At 48.9% G+C, this 22,387-nt stretch overlaps 1 protein-coding gene across 1 annotated transcript; it reads left to right on the forward strand.

Annotated features, from left to right (window-relative positions):
- Positions 1-196: 196 nt before the first annotated feature.
- LOC135808344 (TBC1 domain family member 30-like) lies at positions 197-21,992 on the forward strand. Its single transcript, XM_065321517.1, has 10 exons — positions 197-1,165; positions 3,336-3,500; positions 4,397-4,458; positions 4,850-4,915; positions 7,298-7,417; positions 8,945-9,130; positions 9,416-9,593; positions 11,807-11,990; positions 12,373-12,478; positions 19,021-21,992. The coding sequence occupies exons 1-10, from the start codon at positions 706-708 to the stop codon at positions 21,226-21,228; spliced, it is 3,735 nt and encodes a 1,244-aa protein (XP_065177589.1). The 5' UTR covers positions 197-705; the 3' UTR covers positions 21,229-21,992.
- Positions 21,993-22,387: the final 395 nt, after the last annotated feature.

Raw genomic sequence — 22,387 nt, forward strand, 5'->3', positions numbered from 1 at the left:
AGAGGCCAGACTGAGACTGTTCACATGGTTCAGTATCATACACAGTTACTACTTCACAAGATAAACATGATAAAGAAGTCGTGTGAGATTGAAGTGAGTCCGTACTGTGCACAGTCATATCGATCATGGACAGGACGCATGCCGGCCGCTACCGCCGGAGATCTACGCGCGATTCTGTGTCAAAACGACGAAAGACTGAAAACTGCGAATGCAGACCGGAAAGGACTGGTGCTTATGTCGAAGCCCAAGCTGTCAGTGTCACTGTAGACGGTGTAGTAGTACTAGGAGTCTAGGTCTAGGGTTGTCGATGAGAGTTGCTATCTCTTTCATTGATACCACCCCTGCGTTTCGGGGCGCTGCTCGTGTCTGTTGTCCACCCAGTATTCGTGTTAGCTTTATTTGTTCTGGCGCTAGCTAGGCTGGCGACGCTTGCTGGTACATGGTGGCAACGTTTAGTGACGGAAAGCGTCTTTGCACTTGCACCGTATTCTGTCATAACGACCACGCTTTTCCTTTCTCCCTGGATGCCACTGCACTAGAAAAGTAGCTGGTGAGGGTCTTTTTCATTGAAAAATTGTTTGCACAAATTCTCCAACCCCGTGTCGTCTGGAATAATCATGTATCACTGACTGGTACACGGCAACCTGTCGCACTACACACAAGCTGCAAGTAGCCACCAGGAATGTCTTGCCACCACTGCCATCAATGTATCAAGAACGCATGATGGACGGTGATAGCGAAGGCGAGAGCCAGACGGAGAAAGAGGATGGCCCCTGTGCTGCAGCTGCTTCTGCCTCTAGCGTGGAGGACAGCGACTGGAGCGGTGCTGAGGCCGAGAACGATAGTAGCGGCGCGAGTGTCAGTCCCGGACAGGAGCAGCGGAAAGGCACCTCTAGCGGCGTCGCAGAGAGCGCTAAAACGGCTGCCCTAAGCGGCGGTGGACTGAGCAAGAATTCCATCGTTGACGGCTTGCTGGCGGAAATTTACCATGACCCATTCGGCCAGGCCGAGGCATCGTCTGGCCATGCCTATTTCACTGAATGCTCTGCCGAGTCCAGTTCAATACTGGGAGACAATGAGGGAAAGACCACGATAGTGATTGATGGCCCGGATACCAACCAAACATCTGCCATAGTTGCCAGCAAAGCCTACTTGGAATCAAAAGGTAGGGATCTCAGCGCACACGTGGTAACCTAGCGCACGTGGTTGATACTGATAGCTAGCCCTGCAATACACTAGTCCTATCTAGAATGACTGGGATTTGAGTCATTTTGACTCATTGGAGAGTCGTGTTATCAGCAGGGGCATAATGTAATCCCTCTGACCAAGAGTACATAACCCCCCAGAGTGTGCAACGCCTGATCCAGTTCTGCATAGGGTCTTGGTCGAGCGGAATCGGATCTTTGCGTCATAATACCGTACACATCTGAGGGGAACCCGGGGAGTCGCGGGTACTCTTGGATCAAAAACAATGGTGCCCTGCCTCGAGACCGGCCTTGCGCTGGTGTGAAGTGTACGCATGACATCAGAAGATCCGATTCCGCTCGACCAAGACCCTACACAGAGCTGGATCGGCGTTGCACACTCTGGGGGGTTATGTACTCTTGCTCTGACACATTCTGGACGCCAGGACCACAAACATACAATCACGTAATGACCCCATGCATGCTGTTTGTATGGAGGAGTAACAGGCAATGATCCGTATGTACGATGTACAGATGGACAAATTCCCGTAGGCGTGCACCGTAATTCCCCAATTATAAGTCGCTGCCCATTCACCATTTTCAGGCCCGGGCCAAATTGTTTCAATACATTCGTACAAGTAGGAAGTCACACTCGATTGTAAGTCACATCCCCTTCTTCGCCGTTGACGTTTAGTGTAAAAAGGTGCGACTTACACTCGGGGAAATATGGTACATGCCCGGTTGGGTGTTCGTTGTGCGCTATACATGCACATTTGACCTATTTAGCCCAATAATCAATGGCGGACTATCGCCTTTCCAGCTTCATCACTTTGAATAGAGATAAATGACTAGCTAGATCTTCGTCCAAAAAAGGTTTTCGTGTGAAATGCACTCAGGCTGCGTTTCGTATTGGGAATACCTGCAACAGAAAACAATAGGATCTGCACATTGAGCACCCAACCGGGTCTACGGGCTTTTACTGGATTTCGTACATATGTACAACGTGCATAAGGCTTATGACCACAAGACCATCACTTTCTGGCTGACTTGAGATTTGGGATTGCGTGCGATTTCGCTGCGACATGTATTTACCGTGGCGTGCAGAGTGTATCGCAGGAGACCTTGATGTTGTGATTATTTGAAATGGCACATCACCGCTCAACATGCATCGCCTCGCAGCAGTAGTATCTTGTGCAGGGTGCCTGCCTGTGTGCATGAGAGGACAGTGGAGCTAGCTTGCATCGCTATTGTACAGATGGCTTCGTAAACGCACCTCCCAAGCATGTCACTTCGTAAACACACCTCCCAAGCATGTCACTTCGTAAACACACCTCCCAAGCATGTCACCACCACGTACAGTAGAGTCGGGCATCCAAGAACGTTGTTTCCAAGGGGTTAGCCTAGGGCGTTCTTATTTTCCAGCAATCCGGCTGCGTTCTTATCATAGCACGTCCTTAGAAACAATTCGTACTGGATCATAATTATCTATCCCAAAAGCTGCCGGAAAACCATCACTGCCGTTCTTAACTTTTTCAAAGGCTGTGGCGTTCTTAGCATTTCAGGCTGGACGTCCTTGGGCCCCGCGTTCTTCGGCGCACGACTCTACTGTATAGACAAGAATAGTGATACGCCTGGCCATCTTCTAACGCCTGGTTCTTCCAGATGTTGCACATTCAAATATCGGCAGAATTTAACAGTACGACCCGCTACATGTACTGTAGTCTGCAAATTACTTCCTTCGTCATTTCTCGGACATGGCGAATGGATACTTTGGTCGGACACAGCTACTGCCTGGTATACAGGTACACCGTGCACAGTATGGAGTGTGCAGTATGCAGTGTGCAGTGTGCAGCTACTGATTTGCCACTAGAGAGTGAGCTGAGGCGAAGAGTACCCCAGGGACACCCCCCATGAAGGCCAATCGGACATAAAAATACTGCTGCAGCGTACACATTCCAGCAATGCAGATGGCAGCCTGAGGAGCACGGACACCATTGTTGTCCTGTTCTGTGTCCTGTTCTGTGTCCTGTTCTGTGTCCTGTTCTGTGTCCTGTTCTGTTCTTGATTAGAGCAATGTGTTTTGGACGTACCCTATCTAACTAGCACTGCATGTTTGTGTTGTGTTATTGTAACTGTGCACTCTTCAATTAGATATCGATGAACTACAAGAGCTGGCAGCTGATATGCGAGCAAGGATAACAGAACTTTCTGTGAAGCTCATCAGTGCACTCAAGCGTAGGAATAGGAGTGAGCAGAAGGTGCAGGCTAACTGTGAACTGGTTACGGCTACACTGCAGGCATTCTCCGAGAAGCGACGTAAGTACAAGTAATTCATTTTAATCCCGTTCGGGTAATCAACATTCTACTAGAGAGGTTAAGTTTCACGTAAAAGTCTTACGTCCGTGAACTTTTACGTCAAAAAGTGAAAAAACTCACGTAAAATTTGACGTGTTTTACGTGAGTTGAGTGTCCCGCACGTAAGTTCATGACGTGAGTTTTTGGAAGTTTCGCTTGGTTATTCCGACCGAATTTGTGTGAGTTTCCGGAATGTTATCGAAATTTATCAAGTTTGTTTGAAGATTTGATATTTGTGCGAACTAAACCCGAATCCTGCCAGGCAAAATTTCACGTCACGTCGCACGTGTAACGTAACCTCTAAAAATTACACGTAACGTGAGATTTGCACCGCGTTTTGAAAAAGGGCAAAAAACGTGTAACTTAACCTCTCTACTGTCTGCATTCAGCAGGTATGGTATCATACTTCTACATTATGATGTCATACTTCTATGTATGATGTCATACTTCTATGTATGATGTCATACTTCTATGTATGATGCCATGCTTCTACAAGTACTTCCTCCGGAAACAAAACAAAAAAACTTTGTGACAGTTCGATTGACCTGTCAGTTCTGGTGAGTCAAGCTCTGAAGAATTGATGGTGACTCCGAGTGAGACTCATTGTCGTGAATGATTTTGTTCCCACTGGCACTGAGCCAAATTTCTTGATCACATTAGCTCCGTAGAATATGCATAAGAAAGGTCGCGAAGTTTTTTTCTGTTTTCGGAGAAATAAGTTTCCGCAAATCCACGTGCACACTTACTCAGGCTAAGAATTCATTGTGTGGATGCTCCTGCAGCAGCATGGGCAGGCCTGTATTTTACATTGAGTAAGAGTATGACTGACTGTGTTGTCTGTTGATCATGTACTGCAGGTGAGGACAGTCAGCTGCGTTTCTCGCTGGCCCCGCTTGGCACTGAGGAGAGCTTTGGTCAGGTACACAACATGTACAGAGTTACAGACAGTAATGTCTAGTGTGGCGGTGTCTAGCTCTCTAGCATGCATTGGTGTGTTGTGTTACTGTGTCTAGCTCTCTAGCATGCATTGGCCTCAGGTTGCATGTTGGAAATCACAGATGCACTTGACAAGTTTTATAGAATTGCTTCCAGTGACAGCCTGCTGACACATCAAGATGATCAGTGAGAGAGCACAAGGAGCATGTGGTCATACTAGTATCTGCCCGGTAGCTTCATTACCTGACTACAGTGTGCAGTCGGTATCTGTCCGACAATGAATCTGTTCTGCTTGCACTCGATAAGGCACATGTGTGAGTTTCGGTGAGGAGAAATACAGTTCTCATGTTTTCATTCTTCTGCCATTCTTGCAGTGGAAGGCTGCGTATAAAGCCATCGTTTCTCAACATAATGGCCTGCCCGTGCCCTGGCGGGAACGAGTGAGTTGCAGCTTGGCTATCTTATACACAGTGTGTGTGTGTGTGTAAAAAATAAATAAAAAAGACCAAAAAGTAGGGATTCACTGGCCAGAAAAAGCCACTTCATAGCTGTGTGGTGTAGACCAGGCTGAATAGTGGCGGCCAATTCTTCAGCTTTGCAAGCTGTTGAATGGTGCAATCCCAGCACAAATTGCTATGGCTTCTGCTGTAGCATCGCTATCATCGCCTCCGGCGATGGGCGTCCAATGGTCCAATGGTGTGTGTGTGTGTGTGTGCGTGTGTGCGTGCGTGCGTGCGTGCGTGTGTGTATGTGTGTGCATATGTGTGTGTATGTATGTGTGTGTGTGTGTGTGTGTGTGTGTGTGTGTATGTGTGTGTGTATGTGTGCGTGTGTGCGCGTGTGTGCATGCGTGCATGCATGTGTTCATGTAGCGACCTCGCTGCACGACGTCAGCTCCCTCACTACATACGCATGCGCATGAAACATTTCTTCCTCTTTTTTTCCTCGTAGTTGTATTTATTAGGCCCCAGGGTTGTATGTCCCGGGATTCATCTGTCTCCCCGTGAACAGATACGACCTCTGCCATCTTGGGTGCCCAAATTTGTGACCCCCGACGCTGCGCTCGCGGAGCATTCTTGTTTTTTTACTTTCCGGATTTGGGAATCTGTGGTGCCTCTCGTCGCCCACCCGCACTCGGCACACCTGGAGCTGCTGCAGACTACGCCCTCCTGCCGCCCGCCATCCGTCGTCATGCTGTTTCCGCCCGTCAGCCTGCCAGCCATCACTGGTTTTCGCCACAATCCGTTCCTGTGTGCACCGCATTCTGGCTGCCTGTCAATCATGCACCGGCTGTTGACATTAAACTTGAGCCTCACCATCCGCACCTCACTGCCTGGACTTGGAGCTGCTGTGGAGCAACCCCCCTCCGACCAGTGTGCGCCGGCCACAAGCTGGAGCTTGGCCCCCTCCCACCCGCAAAACCTCCCCAATTGTGGAGCCAGCACTGCTGCATTTTGTACTGTACTGCTGTCATGTTGTTCCGTACCTGGATTGGCTGCCAACTCACCAGTCGCTGCCTCGCCACACTCGCATACACGGCTACATGGGCTGCTCAACGGCAAGTTTCCCCGCAACTGATCACTGCGCGTCTTTCCCTCTGCCTTCACAGTTCGCATACAGTTTTTTTTCTCTTTCTGCCTCTGACATGCTCTCCACCTCTGTCACGTTAATCCACCTCTGACATGTTAACCCGCCTCTGTCACGCATATCTTTTCTGCTTCCTGCATTTTATTTCTCTGTTTCGGCCTTGTTGCCACTTTAAAAACAGTGATACGCCACATGCATCACATGCATCACATGCATCACATGCATCACATGCATCACATGCATCACATGCATCACATGCATCACATGCATCACATGCATCACATGCATCACATGCATCACATGCATCACATGCATCACATGCATCACATGCATCACATGCATCACATGCATCACATGCATCACATGCATCACATGCATCACATGCATCACATGCATCACATGCACATGCACATGCACATGCACATGCAGCGCTCTCTATATTTCCTTGTTTTTCTCTGTCGTTCTCTGCGCTCCGCTTGTTCTCTGGTGGGGGAGTACTGTAGCGACCTCGCTGCATGACATCAGCTCCCTCACTACATACGCATGCGCATGAAACATTTCTTCCTCTTTGTTCTAAATAAACAACAGCCATTAGACAAAGTTGCCCTCTCCTTGGAGTTGTAGTTATTAGGCCCCAGGGTGGTATGTCCTGGGATTCATCTGTCTCCCCGTGAACAGATACGACCTCTGCCATCTTGGGTGCCTAAATTCAGCTTCACGTTTTTTATTTATTTTTTTATTATCACTTACCTCGGATGCTGAGCCAGTAAATATAATTAAAATGGAAGAAATCACATGGAAACGAGTTATGAAGCAACTATCCACGACTGCAACAAGATAATCAGCAGTCAGAAAGTGCGGCGATAACAGGGCACAAAACTGACAGGTTGAACCTTCCAAGCTGGAAGGCTGTTGGTTTGCACACTGGAGGTGTGTTAGACCTAGGTCTGAGGTCGTTGAATGTCTCAGTTGCCTGTCAGTTTTGTGCCCTGTTATCGCACTTTCTGGCTGCTTATTATCTTGTTACAGTCGTGGATAGTTGCTTCAAAACTCGTTTCCATGTGATTTATTCCATTTTGTTGTTGTTGTTTTTTCCCCAGGGAAATAGAGAAGCAGGGTAACCTTCCGTTACAACAGTCTACAAATGCTGACGGTATTATCACTGTTCATTCTAGTGCTTCAACTCATGATGTGTAACTGCCTCCCGTATCACCTCTTGTCCCACTGCTTACTAGGTGTGGCTCGGTATGGCCGATCATGCTCTGAAAGAAGTTGACTGGCAGGAAGTGAAACGCTTTGCTTTCAATGACAAGAGCAATCCGGATGATGACAACCTGGGTATCCAAATTGTCAAGGTGTGTGGCCCTCTGGCGGTGGACTTTTCTGGTGGTATTGCAGTGATCAACTTTTTGACTCTGGGCTGAGTGTTGCCATGCTCAGTTGTAAATACCCCATAATGAGTAATCATGCACATAGATCTTTAAAACTGGAGAATGATCAACTGGATGTCATTACTCATTAGCATTCCGGGGCCATCCGTAAATATAGATCATAGATATTTATTTAGAAACGAAAACTAGTCGTTTAGGGGGGGGGGGGGGTTGAGCGCCTGTTCGTTTCTCGAAAAATGTCGACGCATAGTTTGTATGTGTGGGCACGTCCAGAGAAAAAGAAAAAAATATCGATTCTATGCACCGTTTGTATGTGTGAGTTTCTCAGGGAGGGGGAGGGGTTGAAGAGAAACGACTAGATTTCGTTTCTAAATAAATTTCGGTATTATTTTACGGATGACCCCTAAGTAGACCTGTCATTTGAAAGTAGACTTGTCATAAAGTAGATTTTTCATTTAAATTAAGTAGGGTTGTCATTAAGTAGGGTTGTCATTAAGTAGGGTTGTCATTAAGTAGGGTTGTCATTAAGTAGGGTTGTCATTAAGTAGGGTTGTCATTAAGTAGGGTTGTCATTAAGTAGGGTTGTCATTAAGTAGGGTTGTCATTAAGTAGGGTTGTCATTAAGTAGGGTTGTCATTAAGTAGGGTTGTCATGAAGTAGGGTTGTCATGAAGTAGGGTTGTCATTAAGTAGGGTTGTCATTAAGTAGGGTTGTCATTAAGTAGGGTTGTCATTAAGTAGGGTTGTCATTAAGTAGGGTTGTCATTTAGGGGCCGTCCGTAAATATCGAACGTTTTTCACCAAACGAATTATTTTAGTTTGGACCCAACCCCTCCCTCCCTCCCCCTCAGAACGTAAAAATTGTTGACATATACATGCATATACAACAAAAGTCGCAAGGGTGTCACTGTTCCTATGGCCATGTACATGTATCGAAGTTTTCTGAAACGAAATTGGTCAACCCCCTCCCACCCCATAACGAAATTATTTCGTTTCGTGAAAAAAGTTCGATAATTATGGACGACCCCTAAGTAGGGTTGTAGGCTTGTAATAACCTAGGAAGTGAGATGTGCAAGCCGCATGTGTAGTAACATTGCGCCATGTTGCGAACTCCACTCATGGACATACTGTATACTGCACATCTGCCATGCAGCAGATTATTGCAGCAGACTATTGCAGCAGACTATTGCAGCAGACTATTGCAGCAGACTATTGCAGCAGACTACCTTTTTAAACAAGCGTGTCTAGGTGCTGGGAAGTGTAGCCTGCACTGTCCCAATCGATAAGGGTTCATCACCAGTCGGCACATGTTACTGGCTAGCCGCATGCAGCGCAGCCTGACTCAGCCTGCGGTGAGCGCCGTATGTCCCCGTTGAAGTGGATTAGATGCCATCCAACTGTCTTTTCTTTCACATGGTGTTAAATTGATTCCTTTGATAGTCTCAACTTCCTGCTGTTTTTTGTTTGTTTGTGCTGTTGTGCGTGTGTTTAGGACTTGCACAGAACTGGCTGCAGCGGTTTCTGCGGACAGGACGCTGCCCGGGAGCGTGCCATCTTGAAACGAGTCCTGCTGGCGTACGCCCGTTGGAACAAGTCAGTTGGCTATTGTCAAGGTTTCAACATCCTGGCAGCTGTGCTCCTGCAGGTTCTCAACAACACCGAGGAAAAGGCACTGAAGGTCAGTGAAGGGTACTTGTAAAAGAATACTCGGTGGCATAAGGACAGGAGACATGTGCCTATCCTACTGAGGCCAGTGTTGGTTGCCTGTCGATTATCACCTTTGCATTTCCTCTCCATGATCACCTTTGCATCCCAGAAAATCGCTTGACTATACATGTATGTGTGTGCATGTGTGTGTGTCCATGCGTGTACATGTGCGTGTGCGTGTGTGTTTGCGTATGCGTGCATGTGTGTGTGCCACATAAATGGTTGCTGTGTTTAACATGCTGTGCTTCTATGACAGGTCATGATCTATCTTGTTGACAATCTATTGCCGCCAAACTACTTCACCAACAACTTGAGTACCCTACAGGCTGACATGGTCGTCTTCCGTGTTCTAATGAAGAAGCATCTGCCACGGCTGTGGAATCACCTGCGCTTCTTGCAGGAGGTGGCCATAGACTTTGAGTTTGGTCTGATGGGTAAGTACAAGACCGTACAGGAGTAACAGGACTGTATTGAGTAGGTAGCTTGGTGTTTACCCGCTTGCTGAGTCTCAACCCTAACCATACCTCAACCCTTACCATAACTCAACCCTAACCATACCTCAACCCTTACCATAACTCAACCCTAACCATAACTCAACCCTAACCATACCTCAACCCTTACCATACCTCAACCCTAACCATACCTCAACCCTTACCATAACTCAACCCTAACCATACCTCAACCCTTACCATAACTCAACCCTAACCATACCTCAACCCTTACCATAACTCAACCCTAACCATACCTCAACCCTAACCATACCTCAACCCTAACCATACCTCAACCCTTACCATAACTCAACCCTTACCATAACTCAACCCTTACCATACCTCAACCCTTACCATACCTCAACCCTTACCATACCTCAACCCTTACCATAACTCAACCCTAACCATAACTCAACCCTAACCATACCTCAACCCTTACCATAACTCAACCCTTACCATAACTCAACCCTTACCATAACTCAACCCTAACCATAACTCAACCCGGCTTACCATAACTCAACCCTTACCATAACTCAACCCTTACCATAATCAGCAGGGCTGCCACTTAGTCCCATTTTCGGAAAAGCTTTGTTCTGACGAACCGACCGAAAACTATAATTTTGTCTACGCAGTGCCGTCAAAGTCCGTAAATAAGTACGTTCTTACAGTTTAACATCAATTATCCGAACATCGATTATCCGAACATCGATTATCCGACCATTCGATTATCAGGAATGGGTTTTCGAACCGCACGTGGCTCAGGCTACACATTTTCGTACGGGAGCTTGCACGAAAAGTTAGTTGCTGCAGCGCGCACTCGCTGCCTGTACCACTATGTGCAGGCTGTACAGTCAAAGACTTACAAAACTCACAAAATCTAACATGAAAACAACTGTTGTTGCGGGTGCTGTGATATACCGAACACAGGTATTGGCATGTGGTGAGATTTTCCATATCCAGAAAATGTTCATTACACCTTCCCAGCCCAGAAGTGGTTGGATAACCGATGTCGGAGAAGTCGTTTTTTCTCCAGTGTATGCCGCTCTATGCGTGTGTGCATGTTGCATTGTATATACGTGAGCCACACGGCTAATGATTTTGGACTGTATGTTTATTCCGCCAGACTTGACTACAACAGACAGAGTCAAGAAATGAAGAGCCATCCCCTGTACATAGGTGCCACCATTTTTCTTTGTTTCAATAAATGGTACATTCTGAATAAATAATAATTGTATAATTATGGTGGAAAACTCCCGTTTCCAAAAAAATAAAATAAAGGAAGAGAGTACTTGTTTCGGGCCACATACCTATTTAGGGTGCGTTCTTAAATCCTCTCGGAAAAGTTAGAGACTCTTCAAAAAGTTCGAGAGCTGTTCTTATATCCTCTCCGACTTTTAGGAGGCTCTCCAAAGCTCTCCAAGCTCTCCAAGCTTCAGAGGTGGTTGAAGAAACTTGGAGATTCCCGCGGTTGGGATCAGCGCATGCGAACTACGACTAAAAGCCACGTGTTCATCATTGAGTGTACGCATTTCCCTTTTCGCATACGCACACGTGCATTACTATATTCATCACTCAAGATCGCGGCCCCTTTGGCGCTTCATTTTGCTTGACATGTGCAAAATATCTCCGAATTCTTCGAGACCCGTTCTTGAGTAATCCCAGTTTCTTCGACTTCTCTTTTCTTCTTCTCCTAGAAGCTAGAGAATATAAGAACGCGCCCTTAGAGATTTTTTTCTGACAATGCAGGTGCTATGCCCAACACTTTCTAGAACTTCACAAAGTAATACTAGTATGTTTCCTACTGCAAAAAATATTCAATCTTCGTACATGCATGTATGTATACAGCCAGCCTACAAGTAGTGAGCAATGATCCCGGGCAGAACAACAGCTTGTGAATAACGACACAATCATCGGACCTACAGTGACTATCCGACAGCATAATTTCAGCCTCGCAAGTAACGCCAACTAGCGAATAAGAACACTATAGCCATGCACGATCGGGGGTAATAAGAACACTATAGCCATGCACGATCGGGGGTCATTATTCGCACGATTGACTGTATATGTACTTGCGCATGTATGTATTGTGCTTGACGACCGTAAATGATCAATTTTTTCTGCGTTTTTTGGTTTTGTTGTGGATTCCTTGGTATATTCAGCTGATGAGAATTGTGTGTCACACGAGCCGCCGCTGACAGATGTGTTCACGGTGCAGTGGTTCCTGACAGCGTTTGCCACGTGCTTGCCGATGGAGACCGTTCTGCGCGTCTGGGATCTGCTCATCTTGCACGGCGCCGAGATACTGTTCCGCGTGGGCCTTGCCGTATGGTCACTACTGGAGAAGTTAGTACCAACTTACAGACATTGCCATGGTACCTGTAACCATGGTACCTGTAACCATGGTACCTGTAACTAGTGCTATGGTATAGTTATAACTGGGTGTATCTGCATTTTCTCTGCAGCAGATGTTTTTCTTCTTTTTCTCTTATTCAAAGGATTCCCCAAGGGCTAAAAGCCGATCTAGAGGGTCTCCAGCTGTTACCCCTTTTGTTTGTGCGGGCCGGATAAAGACTGGATGTGTAGCTACACCCAATGTGATCACTGGTGTGGCATTCTCTAGTGAGACTCGCAGCATCACATTCTGCTGCTGTATGCAGAGAAAGGCCACATTGCCATTGATAGGATGGCTTTTGGGTTTGTTTGTTTTTTTGTCACCCTGTTTTAGGCACCTGTTGCTTGCAGAAAGTGCTCCAGACTTCTACTCCATGATGAGCAACTTGTCCAAAGACATGCTGAGCGGCGCTGCGTTTACCGTTGACATGCTACTAGAGGTGAGAACTGTAGACATCTATTCAGTCACTCACAAGACAGCCATTGTGCTAAACAGATCTTCTTTAGTTCTCTATCAGAAGTGCGCCATGTCATCTCTCTCGTGCTATACATAAAGCGGTACAAGCACGTGCATGCCTGCACGTGCGTACATAGTACTACATACAACTGCATGTACGATATCTACATTACCCCCCTTCCCTCAAAAAAAAAAAAAAAAAGAAAGAGAAAAAAGGAAAACAAAAACAAAACAAAAACACTTGCATCCGTATCCTGCAGCTTGCAGAGGAATGTACGTACATGTGTTGGAGTAAAAGAGAGACGGGAAGTGTTGCAACTATTAGAAATAATCTGACTCAAAACTTGAGGCAAAAACACCATGAGTTTGAGTTACAATGCAAACTCGACCAATAAGGGGAAAAAATAAAGAAAAATCTAAATATTCACAAGGTAGTTAGAAGATTCTAAACAACGCCAATCTGGTAGCGATTGAAGCCACTCATTTGGTAATGCATGACTCGACGACTCAGATGTCAGCTTCACGTGCTTTCTCTGTAAGCTTGATCTGACGGCCAGCTCTGGTCTGTACGCCCTCGCGGAATACACTTGGACGAGATGTTGGCGGTGACAGTGACATACAGGCCGGTGTTGCAGGTGATGCTGTCGTCTCCGGTGAAGCTGCAGGAGACAACGGCAATGTGAGCGCAGTTAACGGAGCTTCGGGCCTGGATGTTGCGCTGCTCGCTGACGGAAGGCTTGTTGGGTCGGACACTGGCAGTGCTGGAGCACACACTGGCTCTGGCACATGCTCCCTCTCTGACTGTGCCGGAGGTTCACTCATGGGTGCTTTCTCCGCTGCTGCTGCTGCTGGTGCTACAAACTCGGTAACATGCTGACGGTTCCGGAGCAGTATGCGTGACCCATCAGTGACCCCAACCTGACGACCATACTGCTCTACTACCTTCCATTCTTTTCGAGGGTCGCTGTACCCATCATGGAGCACTACCCGCGTACCTGATGGCAAATGGGGTAACTTGCGGACACCTCGGCGCGAGTCATGACCTTCAACCATTGCTGCTTTCGCCTTGATCTGCTCAGATGGGTTGACGATCTGTGGGGTGATGGATGCTGGAACCCGTGTCCGAATGACTCTGCTGAACAACGCTTTGCTCGGCGATGTACCTAGCATCCGGTGCCGCGAATTGCGAATGTCGAACAAGACTTGAGTGATGCGGCGGTGTAGCGGTAGATGAGGTCTCAGGCTGGCAACTCGTTCTTTCACCAGACGATGTAGTCGCTCCACCATACCGTTAGAGCGGGCATACCGGGGGCTAGACTTGCAATGCTCAACACCCAACTGAGCGAGAAACTTGGACATCTCAGTGGATGCAAACTGTGGGCCCCAATCCGAGACGAGTGTTGAAGGCAGACCAAACCGTGCGAACAACTCCATCAGCTTGTCGATCACACCCGTTGTCGTAGTATTGGACAGTGGTAGAAGCTCTGGCCAGCGGGAACCATAATCAATAGCAGACAGGAACGTGGCTCCCTCAATGGTAACAAGGTCAATGGCCAGTTTCTGCCAGACACCTTCTATCTCTGTAGGGAGGAGCTGTTGCGCTGGATTGGAGCGTTTACGCCAGCATTCAGAGCATTTCTCTGCAAACAGATTGGCATCCTTCATGAGACCTGGCCACCAAACCCGTTCGCGAAGGGTATCCCGGAATGCATCGATGCCTGGATGACCTTCATGTGCTAGTCGCAGCACCGCTGGGCGGAGCTCTTCTGGAATGACGTAGCGATTGTCTAGCATGGCAATCCCTTCAATGACTGTCAGCTGATGGCGTAGCAGGAAGTAAGGCTCTTCCGTTTGGATGCACCCTGACCAAACTGATGTGCCCACTCTTTGTCGGACGCTGCTCAGTGTCGGATCAGAGTCTGTGGCCTGGCGAATATCCTTGGAACGAACCGGACAAGCCTCGAGAATGAGACTAACGAATTCCGCCATTGAACGTGCCTCTGCAGGTGAAGCTGTGCGATCAGGTAGAGGAGCTCGAGAGAGGGTGTCAGCACAAACCATCTGCTGGCCAGGGACGAACACCAAGCTGTAGCGATAGGGCATCAATGCGACCAGCCATCTCTGAAGCCTCGGTGGCACTTCGTCGAACGGCTTCTGGACGATAGAAATAAGCGGCTTGTGATCCGTAAACACTTGCACTTCTCGGCCTAGTACATACTGCCGAAAGCGAGTCAGGCCGAATACCATTCCCAGCATCTCTCGTTCCAGCTGAGAATAGCGTGACTCAACATCTGATAGAGAGCGACTGGCACATGTCACTGGTACCCAACAGCCACTGGTATTCTTCTGCCACAGGACTGCTCCCAAACCGTCTGGCGATGCATCACAGCTGATAGCAGTAGGGACGTCCAATGCTGGTTGAAAGAATGCCAACGCTTGCAAAGCTGACGCTATACCAGCCTTTGCTGAGGTGAATGCCTGCAGGACTTCATCATCCACACTGAAGGGATCACGCTTTGCTAGCCTGCGCAGAGAAGCCGTGATCTGGGCCAAGTTCGGAATGAACTTTCCAAGGTACGTAGCCATCCCCAGGAACCGTCGCACATCAGAGATAGATTTCGGAGGGGCCAGCTCCTGGATGGCTTGTAACTTGTCATCATCTGGGGACAAGCCGGTCGCACTTAGCCAATGTCCCAGATACTTCACACGGTCCTGGTTCAGTCGGCACTTGGTCCAGTTGAGTTGGAGGTTAGCTGCTCGCAGTCGCTGCTTGACTGCTTCTAGCCGTGCATCGTGTTCTGCTTGATTGGAGCCAAACACTAGGATGTCGTCGATGTAGACGATGACTCCTGGCAGGCCTTCCAGAATGTCGGACACCACTCGCTGGAAAATCTCAGGCGCACATGCAATACCGAAAGGTAAACGCTTGAAACGGAACAGGCCACAGTGCGATGAGAAAGTCGTTAGAGGCCTTGCTTCTTCTGACAAGAGTAGCTGATGGAATCCAGATTCCGCATCCAGAACTGAGAAGACCCCTGCGCCATCAAGCTGAGCTGTGATCTCGTCAACGGTTGGAAGAACGTTGCGCTCACGTGTAACTCTCTTATTCAGTTCTCTGTAGTCCACGCATAGTCGCAATGCTCCATTCGGTTTGCGGACTGGAACAAGTGGTGACACCCACGGCGTGGCTTCCTTGACGGGTTCAATGATATCCAACTTGGTCAGCCGTTTCAGCTCGGTCTCGATGTCAGCCCGGATACTGAAAGCTGGGCGTCGTGGTGGCTGGGCTTGAGGCTTTGAACCGTCTTCCAGAGAGATTTCGATGGGTGACACGTTCACCACGTATGCTTGTGACAGGAGGTTCAGCTCCTTGATGACATCCTGTCCGAAGAGAACGGAGTGCTGACTGGCTGCTACCACGAAACAACTGCACTTCACGTTCTTGCCACCATGTGAAATGTGGACGTCAGCCATGCCCAAAGTCTCTACGACACCGCCATTGTACGCTTTCAGCAAGCGGTCACTCTTGCGCGTGGGCTTGATCACATCATCAGTGAGGATCGTCCGAGTTGCACCTGTGTCTAACAGTCCAGTGCACAGCTCACCATTGACTTTGAGTGTAGTCTGGAATGTCTTGTCGCCTGCGAGTGCCGAGCTACTGACGGCGAAAGCGGAGTCGTACATGCGACTTGCATGCTCATACTCATCAGGCTCATCCTCTACTGGCCGGGCTCTTTCTTCGTGTCTTTCCACTTTGTTTGACATGCAGACCGCTGCAAAATGCCCTCGCGTGCCACACTTGTTGCAGGTGACGTTGGCCGCAGGACAGTTACGCATGCCTGGTTTGTGACTACGTCCGCAGTATTTGCACTTCTTTCCCTCTGATCCAGAACCAGCTGCAGAGACAGCTTGCACACGCTGGATGGGCACGGGGAACACAGGCGGTGTGTCACTAGCTCTGGTACTATCGTACAGTTTACTGTCAGTAATCGACGCTTCCAACGCCACTGACTTGGTGACGGCGTCGTTCAGGGTCAGCTTCGACTGTTTCAGCAGCTCCTTTCGAAGCTCAACAGAACGCAGGCCCACGATCAGCTGGTCTCGAATTTGGCAGTTGACAATGGTATCCACAGAAGTGGAGCTGAATTCGCAAACATCTGCCTTTTCTCTCAGCCGCCCAACGAACGAAGTCACCGACTCGCCCTCCATTTGGCGGAGTTGGCGGAATTTGTGACGTTCAGACGTGACATTTGTTGACGGTCGAAAGTGTGCCAACAATGCGTCCGTCAAGGCTTGGTACTCATCTCCAGGTGAGCCATCTTGTGTCTGCTCCACCGTGACAACCAGACCTTTCACAATGCGCCTCACTGCTAATCCAGCCAGATTCAAGAACAAGCGTTTCTTGTCAGCTGCTGCCGTCACTTCACTGATTGAAAGGAAATCATTTATGTCCTCGAGCCAGAGTTCAAAATCAGCACCGACGTTGCTCGCAGCATAGTCAGGAATAAATTCCTTGGGCGTCCTGCCCTTTGTCATTTTCGTTCACTGCGCCAATGTAGACATCTATTCAGTCACTCACAAGACAGCCATTGTGCTAAACAGATCTTCTTTAGTTCTCTATCAGAAGTGCGCCATGTCATCTCTCTCGTGCTATACATAAAGCGGTACAAGCACGTGCATGCCTGCACGTGCGTACATAGTACTACATACAACTGCATGTACGATATCTACAAGAACTACGTCCAGTGCCATGCATGTACTGTATATACTACCATGCATGTACTGTATGCGCATGTACTGTATGCGCATGTACACATGTGGGATGGAAAGCTTCTCTCTCTCTCTCTCTCTCTCTCTCTCTCTCTCTCTCTCTCTCTCTCTCTCTCTCTCTCTCTCTCTCTCTCTCTCTCTCCCCCCCCCCCCCTCCCTCTAAACAAAACACAAAACTACTCAGTCGGTAGAGCATGAGATCTCAGGGTCGTGGGGTCGAGCCCCACGTTGGGCGCCAAATGTCGTCAATTTAATTGGACGAACTGTTGCTCTCCTCGCCACTCCACACAACAACAAAAGACTCGTGCAAACTGGGAGAGAGCGTTTTCTCTAACTTGCTATCACAAGGCGACTGGAGAACTGCGCTCCAACAAAACGGACAAGAGAATATATTATGGGGACGTGGAGAAAAGAGGGGAAAAAGTGGGGTGAGGGATACGAAAGAGGTGCCTGTGCAAAGTACAACAAGGCCTGAACAGGACGGGAGACAAAGACGAACGACGGGGAAATACGACGGACACAAGACGGCAACCAGACAAATACAGTGGATATCGGTTATAAAGTCATCGGACATAGTGATAAACCGGCTATATTGATACAAAATGAAAATATCAAAAGCAAAACCAGAAAAAGCCAGTCAAATTATCATTATAACCAATATATCGTATATAGCGATAAATCGGCTATAAGAATACAGAATCACCATTCAAAACACCTCTTTGTGCAGAAAAGGTATCGTCTATAGTGATAGCAACACACGAGTGTGAGGCATTGATGTCTCGATTTGGAGCCACGTGTGTGTTTTCATAGGGTATTCTGGTCTGGTGCTTCCTGGATGATGCCTTTGGGCCAAGAAGTTCTTCGCTCTAGACTGGAGAAGGTGCAGTAGCATCCATCACGTATCAGTACGCTACATTAGCGCGATCGAGTACCCACACGTGTATAATGTGTATGTATGACGCGCGCAGTTGAAAATCGCCTGTAGTGATATACCGGTTATAGGGATAAAATGTGAAAAATCAGAAGGGCACGTTATAACCAATATCTACTGTACAACGGAGACAAGACGAGAAAATGTGTATGCAACGGGGACGAGATGAGAAATAATGCATACCAAGGGGACAGAAGACGGTGCAGCGGCATGTACAAAGCATTTCAAGACAGCGCAGCGGCGTGTACCACGGGTCAGCAGCATGTACGACACAGAGACACATACGCAGCCACGTGTACGACAAAAGAGACACAAACGCAGCCACATGTACGACAAAGAGACACACGTGCAACCGCATGTACAACGAAGAGACACAAGCGCAGCCACATGTACAACACAAGCGCTGCTGTACTTTTTGGTCTTCAGCCGGATTTCGTACATGTACAGGCTGCATACCGTATATTCTCTATTATAAGCACAAGTCTCCATTACTAGCACAGTCTCTAATACTAGCACACTTTGAGCACCTTTCGAAACATTATAAGCACAGTCTCTATTATTAGCACGGTCTTGGTGGAAATCAATGCTGCATGCATGATATCTAGCATGCATTTCTTCTTGCTCTGTATGGATATATTGGTTTAAAAAATATAAGCACGGTCTCCAATATAAGCACGGGGTAGAGGGGTATTGAAAAATATAAGCACAGCGCTTATAATAGAGACATAATTATACGGTATGTTCATTGGCTTGGGTGGCATGCACATACACTTGTAATCCACAGTGTATGCATGTACTCATGTACTTGCGTGCGTCTACTCCAGAGGATCTTCAAGGTGGCGCCATTTCCCTTCCCTGGTCTGAAGTCTCTGTGTGACAACTACCGCTACAACATACACCCACTGGATAACAGTGTGGCTGATGTGGCCGCGGCTGAGAGCGATGCCGACACCGGCGGTCGTGATGATGTAAGCGATGCGCTGGAGACGACACACATCGTGGGCAGCTGCTTCTCCGGTATTCTTCCTGTGGCGGCCAGCGCTTTCTCTAATGCTGACGTCCAGGACATCATACAGAGTGCCCACCCGGCATTGGAGTCTGTGTCCAGGAAAGTCAACAACAAGATCAAGCCGGCGCCGAAAGACGACGACGTGGCCAAGCTGGAGAAGAATTTCTTCGAGCGCCATCGACGCCAGGACAGAGCTATATTCCTCTTTGCGCCCATGCCGCTAAGTCGCAACGTGGAGCCAGTCAAGGGTCATGTGATGGGCCGTCAGCGCCATGTATCGCCCAATCTGGAGAAGGAGAGGACAAGCACGTCCGGTTCGTCACACGTCACTGCCGCCGCGTCTTCAAGGTCTAGAGTAGCACCACTGGCTACGGTACTTGCCGAGCAGCAGACCAGCAGTCGGCACATCCGTCCACCTCGCATTCTCTCGCACGCCCCGCTCTCCCTGGACTCGCCGCACTGGCGGCGCTCGACCACTCTGAGTCGACAGAGTAACCATGGCAACACCAGTACTAGCTCTGCAGATCAGCGTGGAGCAGGGGTGGCCGGATCGGCAACGCAGCATGATGTCATCACCAGCAGCCATAGCAGTGTCCTGGAGGGCATCGACGTAGAGTTCACCGAGCGAGATACGTCCACTACGGCCAACGGCCAACGGCAGCAGCAGCAACGCTCAGCAACAACCCCAACTGCACAACTGACGACACAAATGCTCAATGTAGGCGAGCATGAGAATGGTGAATTCCGTCGGGACTCCGGTGAAAGGAAATCTTTGATTTCATCTCACCCTGCTGATTACTGCATGCCATTCACCGTCAGCGCCAGTGGTAATCCATTCGATTCAGACAATAGCTGTGATAGTGATGCTGGTGGTGCTGACAGTGCTGGTAGCAATGTCAGTTGCTGTGAGTCCAGCACTTCCCACGGTCCTGTCATAGCGCAGCTGATTACCACCGCGGACGAAGACGCCGCGCTGCGCCAGGAGACCGCCAGGAAAAGCGCCCATCCAGATCTTCTGGTGTGCCTCGACGACGCATCGCCATCCGTGAACGGCTTGAGTGGCGTAACATCAGCAGCAGCAGCAGCAGCAGGAGGTGGTGTTGCAGGGCAAAGCAAACCGCCGCCACCGCTCACTCAGAGCACCATTGAAACGATTGCCAGCAAACTGGAGAGTTGCTCCGCCAGCAGCAGCCCGCTGAGCCGTGTTCGCTCTGGCGACCGTCCCGATATCCTGCAATCGCTGGGTGGAGCGGCTGAGCAACGCGGAGGTGCAAACGCAGCATCAAGATGTAGTCGAGGAGCTAGTAAACAAATAGTGGATGCGGAGTCCACATGGAGTGCAGTGCATTTATCAGCTGAGGTTAGCAGCGGTGATGAAAGTACCACAAGCTGCGCCACCCCAACACGACCATACCCGCATAGACTCATGGTACCCGATCTAGACACGGAGGGCATGTCGACAGCCATAGGCCGCCGGCATCAGCAAGGGCCACAGCAGCAGGCAATGTGCAGGACATCAGTTGGTGATGTTGGCATGCCAACCACAGGAACTCCTCCTGGTAACCGCAGCAACCCTGGTAGAATACGTCGACAGCTTGTCAAGAAGAAGAGCTCTAGTCAGCAGCGACGTGGCCCAGACCTTTCTAGTCTGGATGTAGCCATGGTTGCTATGAGCGACTCGGACGACTCTACAGGTGCGGCGGCAAAGCCGTCGGTTCCTCCAAGTGATCAAATGGCGGGAGGAAATGGTCCCAAGAGTGCACGCATGATCCCCATCTGGCAGAACCATTTGGAGAATCTACAGCGAATACAACGCGCTGCCGCTGGTACACGGTCGTCTTGTAGTCTTAGTCAGGCAGCACACGGGAAACCAGCTCGAGCTCCGGCCATCTGCTCGTCATCCTCCGAGTCACCAGTGCAGCCTGCTCGGCCAAGAACCGTAGCAGACGCGCAGAAACATACTGGCGGCTGGCTGTCGGATAGAAGCACTGTACTGTCGTCGGCCCTCAGCGGCGTTTTCTAGCGGTCCAGTCCTGACGACACACCTCTCCGTGACCAGTCCGTAGTGTTTGATGACTTTGATCTGTGCATGCGGCGGGCACATAGTTAGTCTTTCTGCAGGTGAATTCTCTGCGATAGTTATCCTTTTGTCCATTCGCACAGCAGGGCTTAACTGCTGCAGGAATGCAGTCCAGCAGAAAGCCGCACTAGTGATTCATAGCTGGAACGTATGAAACTGCACCAGGCGTTCTTGCCATGTGTGGCCAAGGCTGAGCAATGCCTGACCCACTACAGCACTTCAGCATGACCCGGCGGCGGTGGCGGCGATTCCAGCTAATTCCATTCCCAGTCACCATGTTCAGAGGTTCTGTCTATTTCCAAACTCCAGGCGATCCCGGACATTAGAAGCCGTATTTTACTGCACGCTGCTCATGTATATTGCAGCAAGTCACTTCAGAATCTTGGGACGATGACCAGCAGGTTGAAAAACCTCTTTTACGCAAGCAGAGCGTCGCCAGTGAATAGTTAATTCGATAATCAAGGTTGAGTTTTGTGCCTGCAATCCATGTGGAATGTAGGTGATATACACGTAGACACTCTAAGATACCCCTAAGGGCCCTAGCCCAATTTGCCACTGTTCATACTTTCTTTTCTTGAAGTAAACACTCGATGGTTCTTATAGAGCTGGCATATGAATCTCACTCTCAAACTATTTATGCATACAGACATATCCTACAGGGTAAACATTATCTGATTTACGCTCCATAATCACCAACCGTTACTCAACCTCTGATCTTCTTAATTGTGGACCAGGGAGTCATCTAATACCAACACCCTAGCTGGTGTGCGTGTGTGTGTGCATGTGTGTGTGTGTGTGTGTGTGTGTGTGTGTGTGTGTGTGTTCCGTTGCGCATGTGGCCGTCCCTTTGGCCGCATTGGGGACCTGAAGAGGCACGCCCCCCACTGCCGCGTCTGAGCCATCATCGCTACGCGATGGGCGTCCAAGGTCCAAGGTGTAAATGTCTGCTGAAGAGGGATGGTAGACATGTATGCCTGGCGTATGCTGCAGTGCTGCTCAATGAAATCCAGTCGCGTCGATAAAGTTTGCGTCTTGCATCATTCCCCAGCCCAGTGTTCACAGGTCTAGGACTGCGCAACGCCCGGCGCGTACTTGAGTGACG

Source organism: Sycon ciliatum, chromosome 2 (assembly GCF_964019385.1).
Source record: "Sycon ciliatum chromosome 2, ocSycCili1.1, whole genome shotgun sequence".
In the NCBI taxonomy this organism is placed as follows: Eukaryota; Metazoa; Porifera; class Calcarea; order Leucosolenida; family Sycettidae; genus Sycon; species Sycon ciliatum.